The following is a 25,901-nucleotide window of genomic DNA, read 5'->3' on the forward strand; positions in this document are numbered from 1 at the left end:
CTGTCCCTCCTTCCAGTGTTTTCCTTGTCACAGCTATTTCCTATTTACCCTGCAAAATTAGCTTTGTATGTATCTGTGTGTTGTTCCTCCCTTCCCCCATTAGATTGTTGGCTCTTTTGAGATCAGGCACTGTGTCTAGCATACAGTAGGCACTTAATGTTTGATGTACAGGCCCCTTTCATTCTCGCTTCTCTTTGTGCCTTTGGTGCTTAGTGCTGTGTCTAGCATACAGTAGGCACTATGTTTGATGTACAGGCCCCTTTCATTCTCGCTTCTCTTTGTGTCTCCGGTGCTTAGCGCTGTGTCTAGTATACAGTAGGCACTTAATGTTTGATGTACAGGCCCCTTTCATTCTCGCTTCTCTTTGTGTCTCCGGTGCTTAGCGCTCTGTCTAGCATACAGTAGGCACTTAATGTTTGATGTACAGGCCCCTTTCATTCTCGCTTTTCTTTGTGTCTCCGGTGCTTAGCGCTGTGTCTAGCATACAGTAGGCACTTAATGTTTGATGTACAGGCCCCTTTCATTCTCGCTTTTCTTTGTGTCTCCGGTGCTTAGCACTGTCTAGCATACAGTAGGCATTTAATGTTTGATGTACAGGCCCCTTTCATTCTTGCTTCTCTTTGTGCCTTTTGGTGCTTAGCGCTGTCTAGCATACAGTAGGCACTATGTTTGACGTACAGACCCCTTTCATTCTTGTTTCTCTTTGTGCCTTTCGGTGCTTAGCACTGTCTAGCATACAGTAGGCACTATGTTTGATGTACAGGCCCCTTTCATTCTCGCTTCTCTTTGTGTCTCCGGTGCTTAGCGCTCTGTCTAGCATACAGTAGGCACTTAATGTTTGATGTACAGGCCCCTTTCATTCTCGCTTTTCTTTGTGTCTCCGGTGCTTAGCACTGTCTAGCATACAGTAGGCATTTAATGTTTGATGTACAGGCCCCTTTCATTCTCGCTTCTCTTTGTGCCTTTCGGTGCTTAGCACTGTCTAGCATACAGTAGGCACTATGTTTGATGTACAGGCCCCTTTCATTCTCGCTTCTCTTTGTGTCTCCGGTGCTTAGCGCTCTGTCTAGCATACAGTAGGCACTTAATGTTTGATGTACAGACCCCTTTCATTCTCGCTTCTCTTTGTGTCTCCGGTGCTTAGCGCTCTGTCTAGCATACAGTAGGCACTTAATGTTTGATGTACAGGCCCCTTTCATTTTCGCTTCTCTTTGTGCCTTTGGTGCTTAGCGCTGTCTAGCATACAGTAGGCACTATGTTTGATGTACAGGCCCCTTTCATTCTTGTTTCTCTTTGTGCCTTTCGGTGCTTAGCGCTGTCTAGCATACAGTAGGCACTTAATGTTTGATGTACAGGCCCCTTTCATTCTCGCTTCTCTTTGTGCCTTCGGTGCTTAGCGCTGTGTCTGGCATACAGTAGGCACTTAATGTTTGATGTACAGGCCCCATTCATTCTCGCTTTTGTTTGAGTGACGCAATCTGTTTCCTTAATCTAGGTTTCTAGAACCCAACCGGGGCGGGTTTCATCCCTGTCTTAATTGAAATTGAGCACCAAAAGGAGGGAGGTTTGCTTGTCAATTAACCGCAGGCTTGCATAAGGATGGAAAGACATTTTGTAAACACTTCCGGGGCAGGATTTTGTAAACGCTAAGGCAGAAGCTCCTGGCTCGCTTTTCCTCCCTCGCTTTTCTCAAGTCTCCGTTGTTTTCGCATTCTTTGTTCTCAAGAGGAGGGAAGGAAGCGTTCGGAAATGAGGAGATCGAGAGAAGTACCGACAAAAAGCCCCGGAGAGGGGCCGGAGGGGGGGGCGGCGAGTCCGGGGGTCCCCAAGGGCAGCCCAAGCATGCCCCGCGTTCCCCGCCCCGAACTCGCGGGGAGCCGCACAGCGAAGACCCTGCGCACGCGCACGGCTCACGAAACAATTCCCTCGTGACGCCACAGAGACGCGACGCGACGCAGCGCGGGCTTCCTCCGAGGCCCCACCTCCTGCCGCTCCCGGGAACCCTTTCGTTTCGGGTTCTCGTTCCCCGGCCGGACCCTTGCACCGCTACACCGAGCGCCCCTTGAGAGCTGCCGCGGCCCCGGGGGCGTCATGTCTTTCAATTTCGGGGCTCCCGCGGGCAGCACGGCCACGACCGCCACCCCCGCCGCCCCTACAGGTGAGTGTGGGGGGCCGGGGCGGGCCGGGCGGGGGGCATCCGCGCGGGGACCCTTCCCCCCTCCCTCCGCCCACGGCCAGGCCCGGCCCCGAGTAGGCGCCCCCCAGCCGAGCACAGAAAGGCGATCCCTGCAGGGCCGGCGGGGCCTTCGGCCAAAGATCGCCGCCCCCAGCCCTGACCCCGCAGTCCCGGGGGGAGGGGAAAGAGGGGACCCTCCCTGGCGCCCCTCCCCTCGTCCTGCCTTCCCCGCCACCTTCTCTCACGGCTTCACGCCCGGTGCCGGCCCGCGGACATGAATGAAGCGCCTCCCGTGTGTCACACACGGACTGACCGCGGGGGGCGTCGTCCCGCAGCACTTAGGGAACTCCCCCTGTATATGCGCCCGCTATTGCCCGTGCGGGGCGTGGGGGACAGGGCCCGCCCCCCGGGAGCTCCGGCCCGATCTCGCCGTCCTAATTCTGACGCTTGTACCTCCTAACGCGCTTTCTTTTCTCTCCTCTCTCTCTCTCCCTCCCCCCGCCCGTCAGGATTTGGTGGGCTGGAGGCCGCCAACTCCACCAACACGGGGTTTAATTTTGGGGGTTTCGGATTAGCTGCTAATCCCGCCGTGAACTTTAATATTGGGAGTTTCGGTGTCTCCACCACCGCCGCGGCCCCCTTCAGTTTTGGTAACCCTCTGGCCAGCGCAGGTAGAGAGACCCCTGTCACCTCGTGGATGTTCCAGCAGGACTCCAAAAACGGGCTGCGCAGCCTGGCAGCCCTGGGGAACCAGGGAGCGATCCGGACTCCAAACTTTGCAAACGGAATCTTCAAAAGTCTCAAAAAAACGGTCGTTTTCCTGGGGAGCGAAATCGCAGATTCAGTCTCGAATTTGTTGAATGTTCCCGCAGTTGGAAAAGGGGCCGATGGTTTCTTTTAATAGAAAATAAAATCTAAATTATGTCCCCGGTGACAATCCTGAATCATTAAAGATCCCGTGTTAAATTTTTTTGATAATTTTGAGCAATATCCAATTTATTCGAGATAACGCATTTTTTTTTTCTTGGATTCTTGGACTCCTGCGGTCATCTCTCATCATTCCTACATCTGTCCTTTGGAATTTCATCAGATTGTTGTCATCAGTGTTCCACAGTTATAGCTGTTTTCTCAGAAGAAACAAATCTTATACAAACAGCTTTCAATCAGTGGTCTGGCTTTTTCTCAGTGTAGTTTTTATTCCCCAGCAAGCTTAGGTGTCCCTTATTCTGCCCCTTTCACTCATTGTTTTTAAGTTTAATAGTGAGGAATTTGGTTTTATCACCAAAAAAACCCACCACCAAGTTCTTCTAAAAGCTGACTAGTTGGGTAAGCGTTGTGTTTGTGTTTTCACAGCAGCTGCTGATGATTTGTAATGTGAAATTCTAGTTTTAAGATCTTTTTTAATTGGCAGAAGGATCTGCACAAGTATTTACTTTGTATACCTACTTCTATAAGAAAAACCTTTTAGCTCAGCTGCTTGTAAAATTTATTCTATTCTTTTATATGGCTTAATTGGTCACTTAATGCCCATTGCCAATTTTTCTCTATTAAAAACTTATTTTCAAAAATATTTTTGCTGCTTAAAACTTAGGTTGGAGTAGTTCTTTTGTAAATCCAGTGTTGTGTAGAATCCATAGGTTCAAGCTATCATATGCTTAACTTGAAGCAAAAAAGTTTAAGATGTGACAAATGATGTTATTCTTAGAATAATTATGCACTGCATTTTTTTTTATAGTTACAAAATACTAGAATTCTTTGAATTCAATTCAACAAATATTTGTTAAGTATCTACTATGTACAAGGCATTATGCTGGGGATTAAAGATGAAAACAGTTTGTGCTCTCAAGAGGCCTATAATCTAATACAATCTTAAGACTGTTTTACATGTAATTATTTCCTGCATAAAATTAACACTGAAGGAAAATGGAGTTTTGTGTTTGATTTGTGCTTCTGAATAGAGCTACAACTCAGCAAAAATAAATGACAGTGTTTATTATGTATTATTTTATAAAACAATTCAATATATAATTTTTTTTAAAAACACTGGCATTTCCATTTTTATCAGTTGCAGTCCATGTATTAAATCACTTACATCAATGTCATATTTGTACAATATGTCACTAAATTTTTTTTTTAACCATTGAGTTTTCAAATGTGATTATAAATTGTAAATTAACTAATCAGCTTCTTACTATGGTAAGTATGTAAAGTGTATCCTCAAAATTGTACCCTGTTGATCACTTTATTTGGTGCTTTGAAATGCTTTTTTATTCCAAACTTCAAAATACATTCTTGAACATTAGATTGCAAGATAATATGTTAATAATATTTACTGAAATGGAGGTCTTCAGTCAAATCAATGTGTCTTTTTTAAGAATGGAACCAAAACAAATGAAGATTATATATATTTATATCCGCACGCGCACATACACACATAGGTATTTTATGAGATGTGTATTAAATTGTTAACATTTAAAATACTGGCAGAATTTTTTAACCTTTTTGATATCCTAGACTCTTGTCTTAGATGGTTAGTGAATTTTGTGAACTTCTTAGACTGTTATATATGTGTGTGTACATATATATATATACACACATATATGTATACATGCACATTAGGTTCTTTTAAAAACAATTACATTGAAAAATAGTTGTCAGAACATTTTTATAAAACATGTTTATAGATATCAGGCAAAGAATAGAGCCACTATTTAATAGAAACAGTATATTAACACTGCTGTTTTCCATGTTTTTGATTATTATTTGCTAGGTACGTTTGGAGGGTTTGGAACCACTACTACAACGTCAGGTTCTGCATTCAGCTTTTCTGCTCCCACTAACACAGGCACAAGTGGTAAGAGCCCAGACTAGATAGAGTTAATTCTAGAACTAAAGATCATTGATATAAGCTAGTTGGGCAGTTGCATTTTTTTTTAAAGTAACACTTTTGTAAATTAAATTTTTCCTTCAAAGGCCTCTTTGGTGCTACTCAGAACAAAGGTTTTGGATTTGGAACTGGTTTTGGCACAACTACAGGAAGCAGTACTGGTTTGGGAACTGGGCTAGGATTTGGTACATTTAATACACAGCAGAGTCAAAGTAGTAAGTATAAGAAATTTGTTTCACTCCTTAAAAATTCATGTCATTTACTGTGTTTTTTTTTTTTTTTTGATCATTTCACATTTGTCATGATTATGTGACTTCTCTGTATTTATGTTATACATCTTCAGTTGGACCCAATCTCTGACAAAGAAGTGGCTCTTCTCCCCACTAAGGCTAGCCCTTATGCAGGTCACTTGATCCCATGCTCTGTCTCCTGCAGATTGTATCTTCTTACATCTTCTCATCTCTGAAATCTTCAACTTCTCCTTTTCCCCTAGTTCCTTCAATACTGCTTTCAGACATGCCCAAGTTTCCCCATTCTTAGAACTGTGCCCCATTATCCCCTCTGGCTGCAGTCCTCTCTCAGCCAGACTCCTGAAACAGCTGTCTACAGTCATTGCTTTGGCTTCTCTCTTTTGAATCCTCAGCCCTCTGCCGTGGAGTATTCAACCTCCCCTCTCAATTAAAACCATTCTTTTCCCAGTTACCAGTGGCCTCAAAGTTGCTGGTTCTGATGGTCTCTTTCCTGTCCTAGTTCTCCATCTCTCTACAGCATTGGACGATGCTGAATATACTTTTCTCCTTGGGGCTAGCCTTTCCAGGTTTCCATCAAGATTGTTTTTAAAGCTTTCTAATTCATTTCGAAAGATTTGAGTGTTGTCTCAAAGCACTATCAGAGCAGTTTTTCTGGGATGTGTATCTAACCATATGACTTCCCTACTCAGCCAACTCTATTATCTTCCTGTTGCCTCTAGGATAAATTATGAATGCCTCTTTTTACTTTAAAAAACCTGTACAATCTTCTAGCCTCTTTAAATGCCATTCTCCTCCCGTACTCTTTGCTCCAATATCTCTGTTCCTTATATGTGGTCCTTGCAGTGCCCAACCCCTGTTCTTAAAATGCCCTGCTTCCTCATCTCTGCCATATAGCCCCCTCTTCTTTAATGATTCATTTTAAGCACCACCTTCTACATGAAGCCTTTGTTGAACCCTTTAACTGCTAGTTACCCTCCTGCCTTAACTAAAATTTATTTGTATTTATTCTATTTACTTTTTTATTCTCTCTCTATATAGTATTTCTTTTCTCTCTCATTAAAATGTAAACTTCTTGAAAATAAAGTTATTTCATTTGTATTTGTACTCTTAGGACTTTGCACACATTGCTTAGCATATGAATAGGTACTGAATATGCTTGTCAATTGCTTTAAAAATAATAATTTACTAGGCATAAAAGACTTGTTGTAGTTTCCCCAAATTCCCAGTCAATAGCACTAGGATCACAGAAAAGCATTTTGAGAATTCTTGATTCAAATCCTGCCTCTAACACTTACTCATCATATGACTAAGTCTCTGAACTTTTCTAGGCCTCAGATTTATGGACAATAAATGTTTCTGATAATATCATGTATTAAACATTGCAAACTGTAGATGATTAGACACACATCTGCCATCACTCTTATTCTGAGGACCAAAAGTCCTCAGTCCTTAACTCTTGGACTCCTTCAGCTCTTTCCTGCTGTTTTCACATCTTCTACTTGCCCTTCCTCACTTCCCCAATAATAAAACTGGATATCCAAGCTATAGAGAGGAAAAAGGAATGATAATGTATTTCCTTTAAATGATTTGTTCTATCATTGTATGTTATAATGTATCATTAATTATATACAGCCTAATGTATGGGTTGCTTAGAATTTTTTGCGCTGAAATTCATTCAAGTTTTGGCCTATATTTATCACAGAGATCAATCTTTGATGTGAAGAAGGACAATAGAAATTGAATCCAAAAAGCAAGTTGAATCTTAAACACACACACACACACACACACACACATCTGGATGTGAATACTGCCTTAGGGTAGCACTCCACTCCATCATAATGTGAATCAGATCAAATCCCTTAAAATAATTACATGTGAAAAAGCCTGAGAGAACAAAGTTTGTTTATTTTCTAAGAGCAGTACATTTTTGTAGAAGTTTCAATTTATAACCAAAAGATATGTATTTAAAAAGGTATTTAATATAGTAAATCAAACAATTTAAATACCATTTGTAGTTATCTTTAAAAGCTCAATTATTATTGTAAGTACCAGACTCAAGTACAATTTAAGCTTCAAGGTTCAAAAGTTCAATCCCTTCAAATTTAAAATATACTTATGATAATGAATCTTTAATTTCTTATGGGAGAATCAACTCGTGGTCTATGTCTTGCTTGGATATACTAATAGCTATGGTCTTTGTTAACTTCAGTAAACTTCAATCTACTTTAAGTAAAGTTAGCTTAAGCTTTAAATAAAAAAAAACATAGAATCTTACATATTGTGAAATAGATTTGAGGACAATTCAACAGAACCCCTAATATATCAGAATGGAACAATATTGATTATTGATTATCAGTAAGCTTTTGGAATTGAATTTAATCATCATTGTTTGAGATGTAGTATGATTCATTTCCTAATTTCTCTGTATTGAAACCGATGGGAATTTGGTCCGGGAGTCTTTTGGTCCTCAGAATAAGAGTGATGGCAGATGTGTGTCTAATCATCTACAGTTTGCAATGTTTAATACATGATATTATCAGAAACATTTATTGTCCATAAATCTGAGGCCTAGAAAAGTTCAGAGACTTAGTCATATGATGAGTAAGTGTTAGAGGCAGGATTTGAATCAAAAGCTTCCTTTCAAATGGACAGCATTCTGTCCATTATAAATTATTAAAAATATTCAGTTGAGCATGTTAATGGATGATAAAAGAGTTATTAAAGCACAGGTACCATTAGAACTTTTTTGTTCTATGTCTCCCTTGATACAGACTTGTTTTTGTTTTTAAGAGAAACATCTTCATCTCTTCCTCAGATTTAGGTGGTCTCTTCAGTCAGCCCACACAAGCCCCCGTCCAGTCAAACCAGCTGATCAATACAGCAAGTGCTCTTTCTGCCCCAACACTACTGGGAGATGAAAGAGATGCTATTTTGGCAAAATGGAATCAACTCCAGGCCTTCTGGGGAACAGGCAAAGGATACTTCAACAATAACATTCCACCTGTGGAATTTACCCAGGAAAATCCCTTCTGTAGATTTAAGGTATGATGCTGATCTTTTTCAGTATTAATGACATATTAAGTAACTTACAGCAAATTAAAGATACATTATCAGGCTACTTTCTATAAAAGACTAAAATGTTCCATTGAAATGGAGTGCCTTTTGTGTAGGATCTGTATATTATAGAATAAGCAGATAGAATATTTCAATTTAATTATAATCTAGTGCTAACAGAGATTTGTATTCAGAAATATTTTGCTAAAAATGTCTAGCCTATATATCTGTTATCCTAACAGAAGATTTTCTGGTTTTAAAATGGTTGCTGTTGGGGGTTGCTAGATAGTGCAGTGGATAGAGCAGTGGCCCTGGAATTATGAGGACCTGAGTTCAAATTCTGCCTCAGACATTTGGCACTTATTAGCTGTGTGACACAAGGGAATGAACATTTATAGGCAATCTATAATTTGAAAAATTCAGCTAAACATCTTACATTTTTATATCAAAATCACTGGCATGTTAAATTTCTAAAAATTCTGTTATTTCCATTTTAAAGATGGAGAAATGGGTTTACTGAGCAAAGTGACTGGATTGAGATTTGTGATTTTTCACAATTTTCTATGCTCTCTTTCTACAGGCAGTAGGTTATAGCTGCATGCCCAACAATAAGGATGAAGATGGACTGGTAGTTTTAATTTTCAATAGAAAGGAAGCAGATATCCGAAGCCAGCAACAACAGCTAATAGAATCATTCCATAAAATTCTGGGAGGAAACCAGACCCTTACTGTTAATGTGGAAGGTGTGAAAACGTTGCCAGATGACCAGTACGTATATATTAAGGGTTTGTATATTGTCTTGTTGTTCAGACATACTTGGTGACAATGCCTTCCTGAATCATATTTACAATCACATTTTGTCTTTGTTTCAGTACTTATTTACTGTTTATTAGAATGCTTACATTTATTTTTCTCTTGGTTTTGAATTTCTTTTCTTAATACTGATGATCTTTGTTGCATTTAGTTAACCATCCACTTAGAGGAGAAAACATTCAGCATTTAAGTAATACAGAATTTTTTTTTTAAGATTTTTATTGACAGAACATATCCATGGGTAATTTTTACAACATTGTCCCTTGCACTTGTTTCTATTCCAATTTTTCCCTTCTCTCCCTCCCCCCCTCCCCTAGATGGCAGGCAAGTCTCATACATGTTAAACATGTTAAAGTATATCCTAGATACAATATATGTGTGCAGATCCATACAGTTCTCTTTTTGCACAAGAAAATTGGATTCAGAAGGTAAAAATAACCTGGGAAGAAAAACAAAAATGCAGATATTCCACATTCATTTCCCAGTGTTCCTTCTCTGGGTGTAGCTGATTTTGTCCATCATTGATCAATTGGAACTGAATTGGATCTTCTCTTTGTCAAAGAAATCCACTTCCATCAGAATACATCCTCATATAATATTGTTGTTGAAGTATATAATGATATCCTGGTTCTGCTCATTTCACTCAGCATCAGTTCATGTAGGTCTCTCCAGGCCTTTCTGAAATCCTCCTGCTGGTCATTTCTTACAGAACAGTAATATTCCATAACATTCATATACCACCTCTTATTCAGTCATTCTCCAATTGATGGGCATCCACTCAGTTTCTAGTTTCTTGACACTACAAACAGGGCTGCCACAAACATTTTTGTACATGTGGGTCCCTTCCCCTCCTTTAAGATCTCTTTGGGATATAAGCCCAGTAGTAACCCTGCTGGATCAAAGAGTATGCACGGTTTGGTAACTTTTTGAGCATAGTTCCAAATTGCTTTCCAGAATGGCTGGATGTGTTCCCAACTCCACCAACATCAGTATCCCAGTTTTCCCACATCCCCTCCAACATTTGTCACTATCTTTTCCTGTCATCTTAGCCAATTTGACAGGTGTGTAGTGGTATCTCAGAATTGTCTTAATTTGCATTTCTCTGACCAATAGTCATTTGGAACACCTTTTTATGTGGGTAAAAATAGTTTCAATTTCATCATCTGAAAATTGTCATACAGAAATAGTTTTAGGAATTAGAATTGTGAGTTGCTTTTGTATGCAATCACAGTAATAAGTAATTGCTGATACTGATGCTTTAAAATTTACTAAAATAGCAGTTAAGCCTTATACAACTCTATGAGGTAAGATCTATAGATATTATCATGATTTTATAAATAAGAAAATTGAAGTCACTTGTTCAGGATCAGTTGGATACTAAGTGTCAGGGGAGAGTTGAACCTCAGCTCTGCCTGATCCTAAATAGGCACTCTGCTTTAGTATAATAATGAGAAATTAATTCTGAGATTTTTTTTTTTAATGAATTTTTGCCAAGAAGATGAGCTTAAATGGTCATGTAAAAAGTTTTGTTAAATTGACTTCCTTTCTGTTTAGCAAATAGAAGTGGCTACTACTGGTTACCAAGAGCTGTCCTGGGTTTAGGGAAGAAGGAAAGTTTAGAGACACTACATTTCAGTCTTCATGGATCGGGAGGGACATCAGAGATATGCCCAGTTAATTTAACTGCTCAATTAATACATTAGAAATTACCGAACTAGTTTCTCTGTGATGTTAAGAATGTAATTTTTACTAGGGTATTATGAAAGATCTCTAGGAAGGGAGAGACCATTTGATTTATATTTTAAAGGATGGGTAGGAAAACAGGAATAGGGAAGAAGAATAAAGAAAGCATATTTGCCTAAAGCCTTTGAATTATGTCAAGAGGAGTAAGATGAAATTAGACTAAGAAGCAGTATGTTGACACTTTGTGAAGGGCCTTGGATGCTGGGCAAAGAAGCTTAAATTGTATTTGATCGTCATTAAGGAACAAAATGTGATCAGATTGGTAGAGATAAGGAAGATGAGTCTGGTAAAAGTGTGAAGGATAGTTCAAGAGGAGTATTAAGGTAAACCCAGACAGATGGGAATGACTATTTATTGAGGTTAGTTTTTAGTAATTATTTATGTAAATTATCTGGTTCATCCATCCAAATTGGCCTTTTCTTTATTCCTTTCCCACTGCATTCCATCTCCCTTCTCTATGCTTCTGCAATAGCAGTTGCTTGTGCCTGGCATCACAGAACGCTTGATATAGAAGATAATAGCTTAAATATCACCTTCTACATGAAGACTTCCTTGATTCTCTTCAGTTGTTTATGCCCTTCTTTTAATTAACTTGTATTTATTTATATTTATTCTATACTCCTATGTACTTGTCACCTCCATTACAATATAAGCTCCTTGAGTAGAGATTCATTCTTTGTATCTCCCATTCTTAGAATATAGTTAAGTACTTACTTAATAATTATTCATTGACTGTGACAGTTAAAAGTTTGAGAGTTTTAATAAAGGGCTTTTTCATACCATTCTTAAAGTTTTAAAAATAATTTTGTCCCTATTGATATCACGATGGAAAATTAAATTTTTTTTTACTTAGGTTTTAAAAAAAGCCTCCTATTCTGGACTTCAACTGTTATTTGTGATACTAATTTTATGCTTTTCTTCTTCTTTAAAAAATTTTAATATTAAAATTTAAATAGACTATAGAAAAAAAAAAGTCATGTTTTCCATTTTAAGAAAGCTCACGTAATAAATACTAGACATTGTATTCAGAACTGTCCATCTTTTCTTTGTTTCCTTGTAGGTTTTTTTTGTTTTGTTTTCCATGTGCACTTATAACTTCTTTTTTCTGCCTTTCCCCAACTTGCCCCAAAGAGGCTACAGTTATGCTGTGATTTATTTTTATATACATCCAGAGATTTCTGTCTATACACATTTATAATCATATGTGTGTGTGTGTATATATATGTGTGTGTGTGTGTGTGTGTGTGTGTGTATATATATACACACACACACACACACACACACATTCATATACATCTATGTAAGATTTGTACTATGCTTGTTTTCTATTTCTCTGAAGGTAAATATCATCCTTCTTAGATCCAAGTCTTTGCATATTTTTCTCAGTCCACCAACTCATCTTTTCTTATGCCAGAGCAATATTCCAGTCTTATACTATCTAGTTTTAAATAGTCTAAAACAATATTGATTAATATTGCTAACATATGCTGTAGTTTCCCTATTTTTCTCTTTTGATTGAATCACTTTTTGTCTGAAATAACTTATTACTTCTGCTTTTTTCCCTAATAAACTCTACTCCTAATCATTATTACTCTGTGTATATCTCATTTCCTGTCCCTGCTGACTCCTCTACTTTTCTTCTACCTACTACCTTGCATTGCTATTCTCCCTCTATCCTCCTAGTCTTGCCTTCTCTGTTTATCCCATTCTCATAAATCTACATACTTCTGTATAACCTCCTCCTTTAATTTTTTTTTTTTAGTAAACTTTTATACTTTTCTAGATGTATATGTATTGTTTTCTCTAATCCATTGCCAATGTGAGTAGGATTATCTTTTTATCCTTTCCTACAGTTTTTGCTTCTTATAGTTTTGCTTTTTAGAATCATATACTCAGAACTAGCCCAGTTTTTCTTTCTAACTACTAACTAATGACAAACTTGGACATATGGTTTACATTTCCACATACAAAGCATAAACAGTTTACCCTTATTTAGTCTCTTGAAATTAATCTTTTATGTTTATTTAATACTTCTTTTGGATGTTGTATGCCAAATTTTCTATTAAGTTCAGGCCTTTTTTGCATCAAAATCCTGAAAGTCTTGACAATTCGTTGAATTTTTTTTTCTATTCAGAATTATGCTTAACTTTGTTGAATATATTTTTGTCTGCAACTTCATTTCTTTTGCTTTTCAGTATATATTTTTTGTAATTACTGCTAGATTTTGTGTGATTCTAATAGTGGCTCCATCATATTTGAACTGTTTTTTGGGGGGTTTTTTTTGTTTGTTTGTTTGTTTTTTTAATCCATATTATTTTTTCTTTTATCTGGAGGTTTTGTAATTTAACTGACTTTCCTGTAGAATTTTCTCATAGGATCTCTTTTAGGTGGTGAGTGGTAGATTTTTTTGTTTCTCCTTTGCCCTCTTGTTCTAACACTTAGGGACAATTTTCTTTAATTACTTTTTTGTATAATATCAAGGTTCCTTTTTTGGTTGTAGCTTTCAAGTAGTATAATTATTTTTACATTTTCTTCTCTTGTTCTGTTCTCCAGTTCTGCTATTTTTCTATGAGATATATTATCTTCTATTTTTTCATGCTTTCATTTTATTACTTCTTGATCTATTTTGCTGGCTTTCCCTTGCCCACTTCTAGTTTTTAAGGAACCACGTTCCTTAAGATTTTGGATCTCATAATCTTGTTTTTCTTGGATTATTCTTTTTAGATTTTTTTCAATCTCACTTGATTTTTAAAAGTCTTTAAGTTCTTCTATAAATTCTTTTTGATGTTACTCTTTGGGATAGAAGACTTTTTATTATTTCAGTATCGTCTTCTGGAAATGAACCCTGGTCTTCCTTATTCCCATAGTAATTTTCTTTGGTTGACTTCTTTCTCCTTTGCTTACTTAAAGTTATTTATTTTTCAAAACATATGCATGGATAATTCTTTGACATCAACCTTTGCACAACCTTGTGTCTCAATTTTCCCTCCCTTTCCTCATCCCCTCCATTAGATTTGCCTACGTGTTTTATAGCTGATTGTTGGGGGTCATTGCTTCTAGTCCTGGGGTGGTGCCTCTCTGGCCTTAGGACTGCCTTCAGTTCTCCCTTTTGGCCTAGTACCCAAACCTAAGAGCTCTGCCCTTCTTCTGTAAGTGCCCACAGCCAGCATTCCTTGCCTCACTGCTTCTGCATTCACTAGGCACATGTTGTTTCCCTCTCATCCAGGATCACGTTTTCTTAGCAGCACAGTTGGGCCTGAGGTTCCTTATCAGTTGAGGTTCCTTCAGTCTTCCCCAATCCAATATTTACCTGACTCTCATATTGTGGGGAGGTAAAAATTCACAAGGTTATGGCCAAAGCTACCTCCCAACTCTGAGCTTGCTGTTTGCTGTTTCTGTGGAATTAGTCTGGAAGCATTTATGCTTCATAGCGAAACCTCCATCCTGTTATCTTTCTTTGGATCTTCCTGATTGTCCCAGGAAGACCACTGTTCTGCCCCAACTTTTGTTTTTAATTGCTGTATGTCCATCCTGAGGCACAGTTTTGTCCAGTTTGTGGAGGAAATCTGGGGAACTTAGAATTTTCTTGCCTAGTCTACCATCTTTTCAGAATCTTCCCATATCTTTTTCTAAAACCAGATAATTGCATTTATATTTAATGCTGGAAGATACAAGCATGATATCTTATTATCTGAATTTTTTTTTCAGGACAGAAGTTGTCATATATGTTGTTGAACGTTCTCCAAATGGCACATCAAGGCGCGTTCCAGCTACAACACTATATGCCCATTTTGAACAGGCAAATATAAAAACATCATTGCAGCAACTTGGAGTTACCCTTTCTATGACTAGAACAGAGCTCTCTCCTGCACAGATTAAGCAGCTTCTACAGAATCCTCCTGCTGGTATGTGCTGTAGGATTAAGATTTCATCAAATTATGGACTAAACAAGAAAATCTCCACACATTTTCTTTCAGAAATGCTAAAGATCACCTGTGACATTTTTGTCTTAGCATAAGGTTTTTATGGGGGGGGATGTTTAAAAATTGAGACATCTATTTTCCTGTTATTACAGTTTTAAGTATTTTTTAATTTAATCAAGAAATTTAAAGAGTTGATATTTATTTTGATGTCTCATTTACACAATGCTGACATACTATTAACTAGTTAAGCATTAACTATTTTGTATTATTTATCATTAACATTTTATGAAAAAAATTTTTAAAAGCAATAGAAAAGGGATTATACATTATATGTATACATTATAGGTAACTGAAACATTCTTTTAATCAGCAACCACAAAAGTACAAGTGCCCACTATGAATTAACAAATATTGTGTTAAGTATTTATGTGACCACAGAGATGTGACTACAGGACTATAAAGGCTTAGTTTGGGGAAAACATGGGGAATCCAAGGTGGTCTGAAGAAAATAAAATATATTTACAAATAAATATAAAAGCAAAAAGTAAAAATTCATAGGAAAGTGTGAAGAAAACTTAAAAATGGTTGGAAGATCACTTTTTGCTGGCAATGTCATGGAAGATTTTATGCAGGAAGTGGCATCCCAGGCAGAATTGAAAAAGGGGTATAACATGTTTAAAGTGTGTGAAACATTGTAAAGGCAATCATAGAGACAAGAGGGTGAGGGTATTTGAGTAAAGTCAAAGGCTGAGACATTGGGTGAATTAAAGGAGGTAATGTGATAGAAGTATGAAAAGATAGTTTGGATCCAGGTGATTATAAAGGGTCTTAAAATCCAAACTGAATGTTATTCAGTAAGCTTCTAGAAGCCATTAAAGATCTTTTGAGGATCAAAGTGCTATGTCTCTAGCTATGTGATAGAATCATTAATCTGGCATTGGTGTGTACATAAAGAGAGGGACCAGTTAGGCTCTTGAACATAGTTCAGGCTGTAAGTAACAAGGATTGATTGGGGGGATAGAAAGGCAGAGACAGATATAAAAGACAATAGAATTAATTTGTAAGCTTAAGATGTGATCATATAAATGACTCCAAGTTTTTGAGCCAAGATGATTGGGGAAATAGAACTTCCATTAGCAGAAATAGGAAATATATTTGGGGAAGCCAAAGAGAGTGTTGAGAAGTTAATAATCACCTATGTCAAATGCTGGGAAAAGGTAAGAGGGATGAAGATAGATAAAAACATGAATGTGGTGATCATTGGTTACTTTCTGAAGTAACCACCTAATTAAAATGATGGGAATTTAAAAGGGTGATGAGAAAGTGAAGGAAACAATTGTAAACTACTCTTTCTGGAAGTATGGAAGTGAGAGTGAGGAGCACCGAGATGGCAAACAGAGGGAATGATGTGGTCAAGTGAAATTTATATTAGAACAGGGGATACTGAAATGTATTTGTAGGAAGAGGAGCCAGTTATAAGGAGAGAGATTGATGACAAGTGAAGATGGGAATGGAACATGAAAGGGGGCAAGATCAAGAATTTATTCTTGAGACCCTTCCTTTCCTTCTTATATCAGAAGATCCTACCTTTTGCCTACGGTAAACCACCACTCCCTTTCATGTCTTCCAGTTTTCTTTTCATTCATTCATAGAATGAAAAAAAACCTTTTTGTTGACATCAGCAAACCACAGTATGACTAGGGGAAGGCAACCAGTACTGAGAAAGACATTTGCTATGTTTGGTTGAAGAAACTTGTAATGTTTCTCCTGGATGAGAGGACTTAAGGAAATGAGGGTGAGGAGGTCTCTTGGTTCTTAAATAGAAGTACAGTTCTGTCATATCAGATTAGGAGATGCCTCCACAATGCAAATCACAAACCCATATCTGCCTATAGATATTGTGTGAATCTGGTCCCTGTCCTCCCTTACATTTACCTCAGAGAGATCCATCTGATGTGCTGGAGATTTTCCTTGCTCTCTCCTGACTTATGAAGCACCAGTAGAACACTTTGGATGGCCACCTCTCAACCATTGATCTGTCCACATGACTAGCTTGTCTTCTCTTTCTCTTAGACATTTCTATGATGATCCTTATATTTGTGTTCTTTGGAATTTTGAATATACATGGTATACAAAGCTTGCTCATACTCTCTCCTGTGCCTTTCCATTGCTCTCTGTAATGTCATTTTTAATTCTTTGGAGGCAGTTCTATTTCATGCCTTATTGCCATATAGCAATACCAGTCTACTCTTAGTGTTAAAAAGAAAGATTTGTACTCTCAAAAAGAATCTTGAAGTCAAATAAAGGAGCTTTACAATTTCTTGAAGACAACCTATCTTGATTTCCTCCTTTCTAGGCTAGATCATTTGTACTCTTTGTCCCAGATCTATATATAGTAATAAGCATACTCTGTAGGGTGTTCATGCAAATGTAGGTTGAAATCTGGATGTAGCTGTTCTTCATCCACTTGGTCTTTTCTGTGTGGATGGTTAGGTCAAATTCCTTGAGTGATTAAAGATTTTTCTGAGAAGACACTGCAGTGGTCTGGATCTTTATGCAATCATGTAAAACATCAGAAAAGAGGAGCATGTGGAGGACCTCATGATTCACAGAAAAGTCTTTTTCAACTTGCCCTTTGGATTGGATCTCTTCTATTCCAGTGAGCAGATCACTGACAGCATCTGTGTCCCTGTTTTACCTATTGTTAGTCATGTCTGACTCTTTGGGGCCCCATCTGGGGTTTTCTTGGCAGAATTCCTGGTGTAGTTTGCTATTTCTTCTTCCAGCTTATTTTACAGATGAGGAAACTGAGGCAAAGAGGGTTAAGTGACTTATACAGAGTCACACAACTATAAAGGTGTGAGGCCAGATTGGAACTCCGGTCTTCCTGACTCTAGGCCTAGCTCTTTCTCCTGAGCCACCTAGCTTCCTCCTGTTGTTTATCATTTACCTGATGTTTCATACATCAGGGTTGCTACATAGGAGTATTTATATTGCTCTTGAGATCTTTCTTTAGCTATTTGGATACTGTCATATAGAAGAAAGATTAGAATATTTGGCCTCAGAGGACAGATATAGGACCAATGTTCAGAAACTACAGATGAATTTTCACTTGAAATAAGAAAAAGACTTACTAGAGCTATCTACAAAAATTATTCCAGAGGGATGACATTACCAACTCTGAAAGTATTTAATCCAGAGATAAATGATTTATTTTTTAGGGAATTTTTTAGACAGATTAAAAATTAGATGAGAGAATCTCTGAAGTCTCTTACAGTTCTGGGAAGGCCAGTTCCAGAAAACATCAGACAGAAATAGGCTCACTGTACTCTTAAGAGTATATATCTTGTACCATACATACTATTATAGTATGTGTGTGTCATGGAAAGTTGAATTTTCTGGCATGAAAATACATATATTTGCATATATATATCCTATATTAGATAGCTTGTTCTTTTGGGGAGAAGGGAGAAAATTTGGAATTAAAAATCTTATAAAAATGACTGTTAAAAAAACTATTATTACATGTAATTGGGAAAAATTGTATTTGTAAAGAAAAGAAAAATTAAATTGAACACTTTTTTATACATGTGAGGAATTCCTACCTATCTTGCCTGTTTGTAGTTCTTTGAACTGAATAGGAAATGCTTTTTCTAATTATAGATTTGATAGTTTTAGATTGTCTCATGACCTAGCTGCCTTTTGTTTTCCCTAAGTTTATTATCCAGAACTATGGTTGTTAATATTTTACCTTTGAACTTAGAACTTCTGTCACATAATACTCAAACTCTTCTGCCATTTTGAATCATGTTATGTTGTGAATTTTGTGGTGAATTATGAATTTTAGTAGAACTTCATAGTGATCCTTTATGACACAGAAAAATAAAAATGCCTGTTACATTCTATTTTTTTTTTTGTTTTCCTGTTTTGCTATGCTTTTACCAAAAAAAAAAAAAAAAAAAAATGCACAACCATATTAAACAGGCTGATTCTTTAATTAATATACTTATCAGAAGTAATATATTCAGAAAGATTTATCTTTAATACTGTTTTTTCTTGGTGTTGTTAGGTGTTGATCCAATTATCTGGGAACAGGCCAAAGTGGATAACCCTGACTCTGAAAAGTAAGTCTGAATTCATGTGGTCGTGATTTTAATAGTGTTAATAGTGCTTACTACTGGGAAGCAGGATAGAGTCCATGATAACTGTTTAATGAGTGGTATTTATTGTCAACGGGATTGGTAAAATTTATTCTCATGAATGTTTGGTTTTTGGAGCTCAGGAGACAATCTGATGTAGTGGGAAGAGTATCAGACCTGGAGTTAGGAAATCCAGGCTGTAATCCCAGAACTGCCACTGACAAGGTGTGACCTTGGGTAAGTTAATCTTTTGAGACAGTTTAAAATGAAGTTGGACCCAAGTCCCTGACCTCTTTGAAATTATTTTGTTCTAATAAAATCAGCATGGAGTAATGGTCTGTCAGCCTGTTAGTTTGGGAGATCTGAGGGGTTCAAGTCCTGTCTGTGGCTCGTACTTGGGCCTGGCCTCTCAGCTCCCCAGGAAGCTTTGCTGACTGAGGTTAAAGATTGTTGATGTTGGTTGGTAAAAGGATTCTACTCACCAGAGGTTCCCCATAGCAATGAAATACTTCTCATTCAGCACCTTTCCTCCAGTGAAATCAGCACGTTTATTAGTCACTTAGAGATTTTTATGGTAAACATCTTATCTAGGAAGGACTGTTATATTGTTGCTTATTTGTGTGTGTCTGTGTAGAATTAAACACCTCATTTCTGTAGGCTGATTCCTGTGCCAATGGTGGGTTTTAAAGAACTTCTCCGAAGATTGAAGGTCCAAGACCAGATGACTAAGCAGCATCAGACCAGATTAGATGTAAGCATTTAGGTTTTCATCCCCTAGGCCTGGGAGTAGTATTAAGAGAAATTAGATTTCTGTCATTGTATATACCACTACCATGTTTTACTGCTGGAAGTCTCTCAGAAAGGTAATATACTATGTATTATCAATTAGTAATTGTAGCTATTAATTGTTTTGTAATTTGTAATATAAATTTTTGTATTTTGTATTTGTACAAATTTTGTAATACAAAGACATTCCAAGAACACAAAATTATCAAATTATTTTCTGAATTTAGAATTGATATTTGACTAAAATGGAAATGCATTAAAGTGTGAAACAAGCTATATATGTGATCCTATAAAGGCCAGCTGTTATAATAGTAAAAGCTGCTTAATTAGTTGGTCCTTTATTTTCATTAAGTACTTTTATGAAATGAAACTTGAACATATTAAATTAGTTACTTTGTAGTCTTGTAATGTGTTACTTGTGATAGGATTAATGACGTTATTTGTGATAGGATTAATGAAGTACATAGAAAAATTTTAAAATAATTTTAAATGTTTAAATCTGATTCAGAACATTGTAGTTACCTTGTAAAATAGAATCACAGGAACTTGGAGATGAAATAAATCTTAGAAGCTCATTGAATCCAACCTACCACGGAGCAAAGGAATTCCTACTCTAGTAACTATTAGCTGTTGACAGATAATCACCTAGTTTCTGCTCAGAATATAATAGGGAAATCTTTACTCCATAGAGCAACCTGTGTCATTGTTGGATGTGTTGGAGGCCTTCTTTATAGTGAACCATTACCTACCTCCCTGTATATAACTTCTATACATTTTGTTTTTGTTCTCAAGCTTTTAAAACACTAAGAGAAATAGCCCTTCTCATATTTGATTATACTGTGCCTTTTTTATTTATGTTTTAAAATTATTTTATATCTCATTCGTTTCCAGATATTATCCCTTCTTTTTCCTCTGTCCAGGGAACCTTTCCTTAGAACAAAGACATAACAAAAAAGTACGACCAGTCAATCACATCTATGGAATTCTGCCCCTGCAGTCCTTGTTAATGAAACGTTCATAGGCCAAACTTGGCCCATATAATGATAGGGTATTCTCTCTATTACACTGCTATCACTGTCATATTGTTTTCCTGCTTTTGCTTACTTTGATTAGAGCTCAGTCCTATCTTCCCATGTTTCTCTGAATTCTTTATCTTTCTTAGACCACAATCTTATTTAGTCCCAATCAATGGGCACTTAATTTTGTTTCTAGTTCTTTACTACTACGAAAATACTTATATATTTTGGTATATTTGGAACTTTTTTCCTTCACTTTGATCTGTAAGGCCAAATTTTAATCACAGCTAGAACATGTTAATTATCTGAGGTTACATTTGAACTCAGACTCTCCTGACTTGAGGTCACCCTATCAACTGCACCATCTAGCTGCCCCTTACTACTTTATAAAAGCATGTTTTCCAGAATGGTTGCTCCCAGTTCATAGTTGTACTATAGTATTTTAAGCTCTTTGTTGAAGACACTTGTTTCTCCACATGCACTCAATTGTTAGTGGGGTGGGTACCCAAAGTATGCATTTTTATCCCTCTGGGAAGCAGCTTCAAGGTCATCTCCCCTTTTTTGACTGTCCTAAGGTTGTTAATTGTTAATGCAGAGTACAGTGGGCTTGCCACAGGCAGACTCTGATGAGAAAGGATGACTCTACTTCAGAATTATCTCTGGGATGATAACTTAACATAGTCATTTCTTGGGTTTCTAATTTGGTTTGATTCTGGGTTTCCTAACATTAAAAAACAAGATGAGGGGGAAAAAGTTTAACATATCCAACAAGAGATGTGTCATTTTTGAGAGCACCTTTATATAATATCCCAAACTCAAAATCCCTTTCACATCACCCATAATGGGGAGAGGGGCAGTACACACTTGCAACTATTACATTACAATGGCATGCTTCTTTCTAACCTAATATTGTTTACAGGCTGAATGATGATGTGGTTCTATAAAAGTGAACTAGCCTTTTTTTACTGGTTTAGTGTACCCCTGTCTCCATAGAACCCCATCTTTCTTGGAGTGATCAGGGGCTAGGTGAACCTCAGCTGTCTTACTTGCTGAACTTTAGTTTCTGATAAATTGTGGTGTCCAGCACTAATGTGGTTTTGACCATTTAAAAGTGAATCAATCAAAGTGCCATCACAGTAATTGGATGTATTTTTTTTTTTTTTTTTTGGCAGATTATATCTGAAGATATCAGTGAGTTACAGAAGAATCAGACAACCACTCTGGCTAAAATAGCACAATACAAGAGGAAACTCATGGAGCTTTCCCACAGGACCTTGCAGGTAGCAACAGAGTTGCTTTCAGGGCAGCTGCAACTGAATTATCTAATTAAAAGGCTATCTTAGGATCCATTTTATTTAAAAAAAAAAAATTGGAAAAGGCCCACTCCAACTAGACTACCTTATGACCTTTGGTATGTTTTTTAGTTTATAGAAAGGGGTCAGAATCATGAAGCTTGGCCAGAGGAAGGTATACACCCCCTGGCTGTGGCATAGAAGGCTGTCACCAGGAATAGATATCTACATTTGGTTTTTATGTCAGTCAGTCATTTTCAAATATATCTCTTCCCCTACACTCCATTCCAGTGAATTTTTCTTGTAAAAAAGGAAAAGAACAAACTTAAAGCTACTTCAATTTAACACAGAAGTAAAATTCTCTGGGACATAACTGAAAAAGAAAACAAGATCTTCTCTGTGTCTCTCCTGTTACAGGTCCTCATTAAGCAGGAAATTCAGAGGAAGAGTGGTTATGCTATCCAAGCTGACGAAGAGCAGCTCCGAGTACAGCTGGACACAATTCAATGTGAACTAAATGCACCTACACAGTTCAAGGTAACAAATCCAACTTTTCTTGGATTACCTACAGGTACAGGACCATCATCTACATACATGACCTAAGGAAAGTGTGAAAGGAAGCTTTAGAAGGCTGGATCCCCCACTCTCATCTCTGCCAAACAGGCATTTTTTGGAGCACTTCCATAAGGAAATAATTATTGGCCTAAGTATAAATATGCATTTCTACAGAAATTAGAATATTTACATCTTCACTGTGACCTTAAATCAGGATTAATTTTTCAGTAGTTAGAGATATTTTCATTTCTTTTTAAAGCTATCCCCTTTTCAGAGGTGCAGCTGAAAACAACCCAGCATTGCCAACAAATATTGTGCATGCCAGATTGTGTATTGACAAAGTCATTTTGTACCATCCTATTATTAGGGTCGACTAAATGAGTTGATGTCCCAGATCAGGATGCAGAATCACTTTGGAGCTGTGAAATCTGAGGAACGATATTATGTAGATGCTGATCTTCTCCGGGAAATCAAACAGGTAAATGTTTTACTTTATATGGATGGAAAAAGACTTGATTGCCATGCATGTTTTAAACATGAGTTCTGTAGCTATTCCCATCAGGACAGAACGATTGTCTCACTAGAAGAGTCCTGTCCCTCCCTTTTTTTTTTTCCTCCTCCACTACTGTTTGTAAAGCTTATTCTAAAAATTTATAGGATAGGATAAAAAAATTAACAGGGCTGCTAGGTGGTGCAGTCAATAAGCATGCTGGAACTGAAGTCAGATAGATCTTGATATCAGATCCCACCTCAGATAATTTCTAGCTGTGTGATCCTGGGCAAGTCACTTAACTCCGTTTGCCTTCATTTCCTCATCTGGCAAATGAGCTAGAGAAGCAAATGGCAGTATTGTAGCCAAGAAAATCCCAAATCAGTAGTTGGACAAGACTGAAAAATGACTAAACAATAACAACTAAAAGCCTTATCCAATAAATGTCCTTTGTAGGGATCTTGAATTTTAGGTTATCCAGGTCAGAGGCATCAAGCTCATGGGACCACATGCTCCCCACTCAGCCTGAACCAGATTACAATGTAATTGGCAGATCTTTTTACAAAATAGATAACGTAATAAAACGTGAATGTTGTTCATTTGTGGTTCTCTTAAGTGAATATGCAGCCTGTGGGATCCACTTCTATTTGAGTTTGAACACCACTGATCCATATGTTTGAAGATGATTATAAAATAGTTGTCATATAATATTTTGTTAAGTGGCCAACAAGAAATGGTTTTGCTCTATGGCTCTCAAGCCTAATAATTTCTGTTCTTTGGGGTCTGCAGGCTAAACATTTCCAATACAGTACAATAGAGCAAGAATTCTCTGATTAATAGTTTTACCTAGTGGGTTATATACAATATTTATATGCACAGATTTGTAGTTCCATTATAGCAGAAGGCTGCAGAAAAACTCAGAAATTCTGTCTTTTATTGATCAGTATTTATCATTGGGGTCTCTGCCATAGAAGGTTATAAAGGGCCGTGTGCAAAGGAAACATTGTTGACAGGTGTTGTGCTTTTTGACTACCTTTAGTGGCTTAAATGAGAGGCCGGAGGACTTCGGTTTTAGGTTGACCCCTGACACAGGCTGCTGGCTATGTGGCCCTCTGCCAGTCAGAGCCCCTTAGGGCCTCCAGTGTAGACCAGCCTCCTGATCTGTGTTGGCATATAGGAAGCTCCTCGCCCTGCTGAGTTACCTGTCTAATCAGATAATCAAGCTGTAAATACACAGGAATGACTCACTGTCTTTTCTGACTTTTCTTTTCTTTTTTTTTTTAAACCCTTCTAGCATTTGAAACAACAACAGGAAGGCCTCAGCCACTTGATTAGCATCATAAAAGATGATCTGGAGGACATAAAATTGATAGAACACGGATTGAATGAGAACATCCATATCAGAGGAGGAGTCTTCAGTTGACAATACCCAGCCCTTCTGTCTTTTGGGTTTATGGAGCTGTTTATGAATCTGTCGCTGTTTCAGATCTCCCCCGAGGCTGAAAATGACTGTATAAAAAAAGGCCCTACCTTAGCTTGGTTTCTGAGAAAGTTATTGACAATAAATTTTGTAGTAGCATAGCTATCCCACAGCTCTTCAAACTTGAAAGGTTTGTACTTAAAAGCTGTATTTATTTTAAAATGAGGAAAGGTTCCTAATTAATTACCAATAGGATATGTACTATTGGACATTTTTACAGCAGCATTGTTGAAAAATCAGTGTTTAAAGATTATTCTTCATTGAGCCTTTTACAGTGGCTTTTCCACAGCCAATAAAAATATGAAAACAAGTGAATTTTGCAATATAAAATAAATAACTGAATGATAACCAGGCTATTGTAAATCTGTACGTTATAGAGTAAATGTATGTCAGTTTTTCTATTTGCATATCCATCTTTGGGAAGAGTGAAGAAAAATTCCAATAGTTGTCTTTAGTTATTGTTTTCTTTTGGGAATTACCAAGGATTTTGAAAGCTATTTTTATATGATTTTAGTCATTTGCAAAATGAGCCCAAGTCTTTAGGAAATTACAAGAAGTGTTTGTCTGTTTTACAACATTGTCCTCTATTTTTTCTTTTTATTTCTGTAAAAGATGGAAACTTCTTATAAATAAATTTTTGTTTTGTGATAACTTTTATATAATACTTTCTGGTATTTGTTTATATTTGGATGCTGATATGTGAATACGTTTTATGTTCTCCAAAAAAAAAACCAATGCTGCTATTTATTGCAAGGCTGCTATTAACTGAATGTTTAATCTTGTACCATTATTTGTATACATGGCTCTAATTTTTTTCAAGCCCAAATATAATAAAGGGAAGCAGTATTTATAGGTGCTTTTTCTTTTTTAATATCGAAGCTGGCGGTACCAAACCAAATGTAAAGGATGTCTTGTCAAAATATTTCTTACACCAAAATAAATTCACAGTGGATATGTGACCTGAAATATTAAGTGATAGCATTAAAAAAAAAAATTAAACTAGAAGCAGATCACGTGCTTTTCATAGGTCTGGACAGATGAGAATTCTTAACCAAGGGATAGAAGCAATTTCAAAAGATAAAATAACTGATGTGTGCCAGAAGTTATCAATTATTTTACATAATGTGTCTGGAGTAAGAGAAGCAGTTCACTTGAGAAAAATTCTTTGTATCATCAGATATCTCTGTTAATGGCTATATGAAGAAATTGATAAGACCTAGATCCAGTTTTCACTAGCAAAACAATAGATATGAACAAACAGTTCTCTGTAGAATTACAAATTAGCAGCCATATGAA

At 37.1% G+C, this 25,901-nt stretch overlaps 1 protein-coding gene across 2 annotated transcripts; it reads left to right on the plus strand.

Moving 5' to 3' along the window:
- The first annotated feature begins 1,908 nt into the window (after nucleotides 1–1,908).
- On the plus strand, nucleotides 1,909–25,622 carry NUP54 (nucleoporin 54). 2 transcript variants are annotated; one of them, XM_031942226.1, is made up of 13 exons: nucleotides 1,909–2,158; nucleotides 2,686–2,847; nucleotides 4,947–5,030; nucleotides 5,150–5,278; nucleotides 8,130–8,356; nucleotides 8,949–9,136; nucleotides 14,633–14,829; nucleotides 18,917–18,971; nucleotides 19,644–19,737; nucleotides 21,961–22,068; nucleotides 22,498–22,617; nucleotides 23,003–23,113; nucleotides 24,420–25,622. In XM_031942226.1, the coding sequence occupies exons 1-13, from the start codon at nucleotides 2,092–2,094 to the stop codon at nucleotides 24,546–24,548; spliced, it is 1,671 nt and encodes a 556-aa protein (XP_031798086.1). In that variant the 5' UTR covers nucleotides 1,909–2,091; the 3' UTR covers nucleotides 24,549–25,622. The 2 variants fall into 2 exon arrangements, with proteins under 2 accessions (XP_031798086.1, XP_031798087.1); XM_031942227.1 differs by lacking the exon at nucleotides 2,686–2,847 and having other exon boundaries at nucleotides 1,914–2,158.
- Nucleotides 25,623–25,901: the final 279 nt, after the last annotated feature.

Source organism: Sarcophilus harrisii, chromosome 6 (genome assembly GCF_902635505.1).
Source record: "Sarcophilus harrisii chromosome 6, mSarHar1.11, whole genome shotgun sequence".
NCBI classification, from domain to species: domain Eukaryota; kingdom Metazoa; phylum Chordata; class Mammalia; order Dasyuromorphia; family Dasyuridae; genus Sarcophilus; species Sarcophilus harrisii.

Excerpts from the sequence above, each read along its gene's own strand:
- NUP54 (XM_031942226.1), top strand. The coding sequence starts at position 2,092 with ATGTCTTTCAATTTCGGGGCTCCCGCGGGCAGCACGGCCACGACCGCC. Across the intron at positions 22,618-23,002 it reads ATGCACCTACACAGTTCAAG|GGTCGACTAAATGAGTTGAT; the intron begins GTAACAAATCCA and ends TCCTATTATTAG. Across the intron at positions 23,114-24,419 it reads TTCTCCGGGAAATCAAACAG|CATTTGAAACAACAACAGGA; the intron begins GTAAATGTTTTA and ends AAACCCTTCTAG.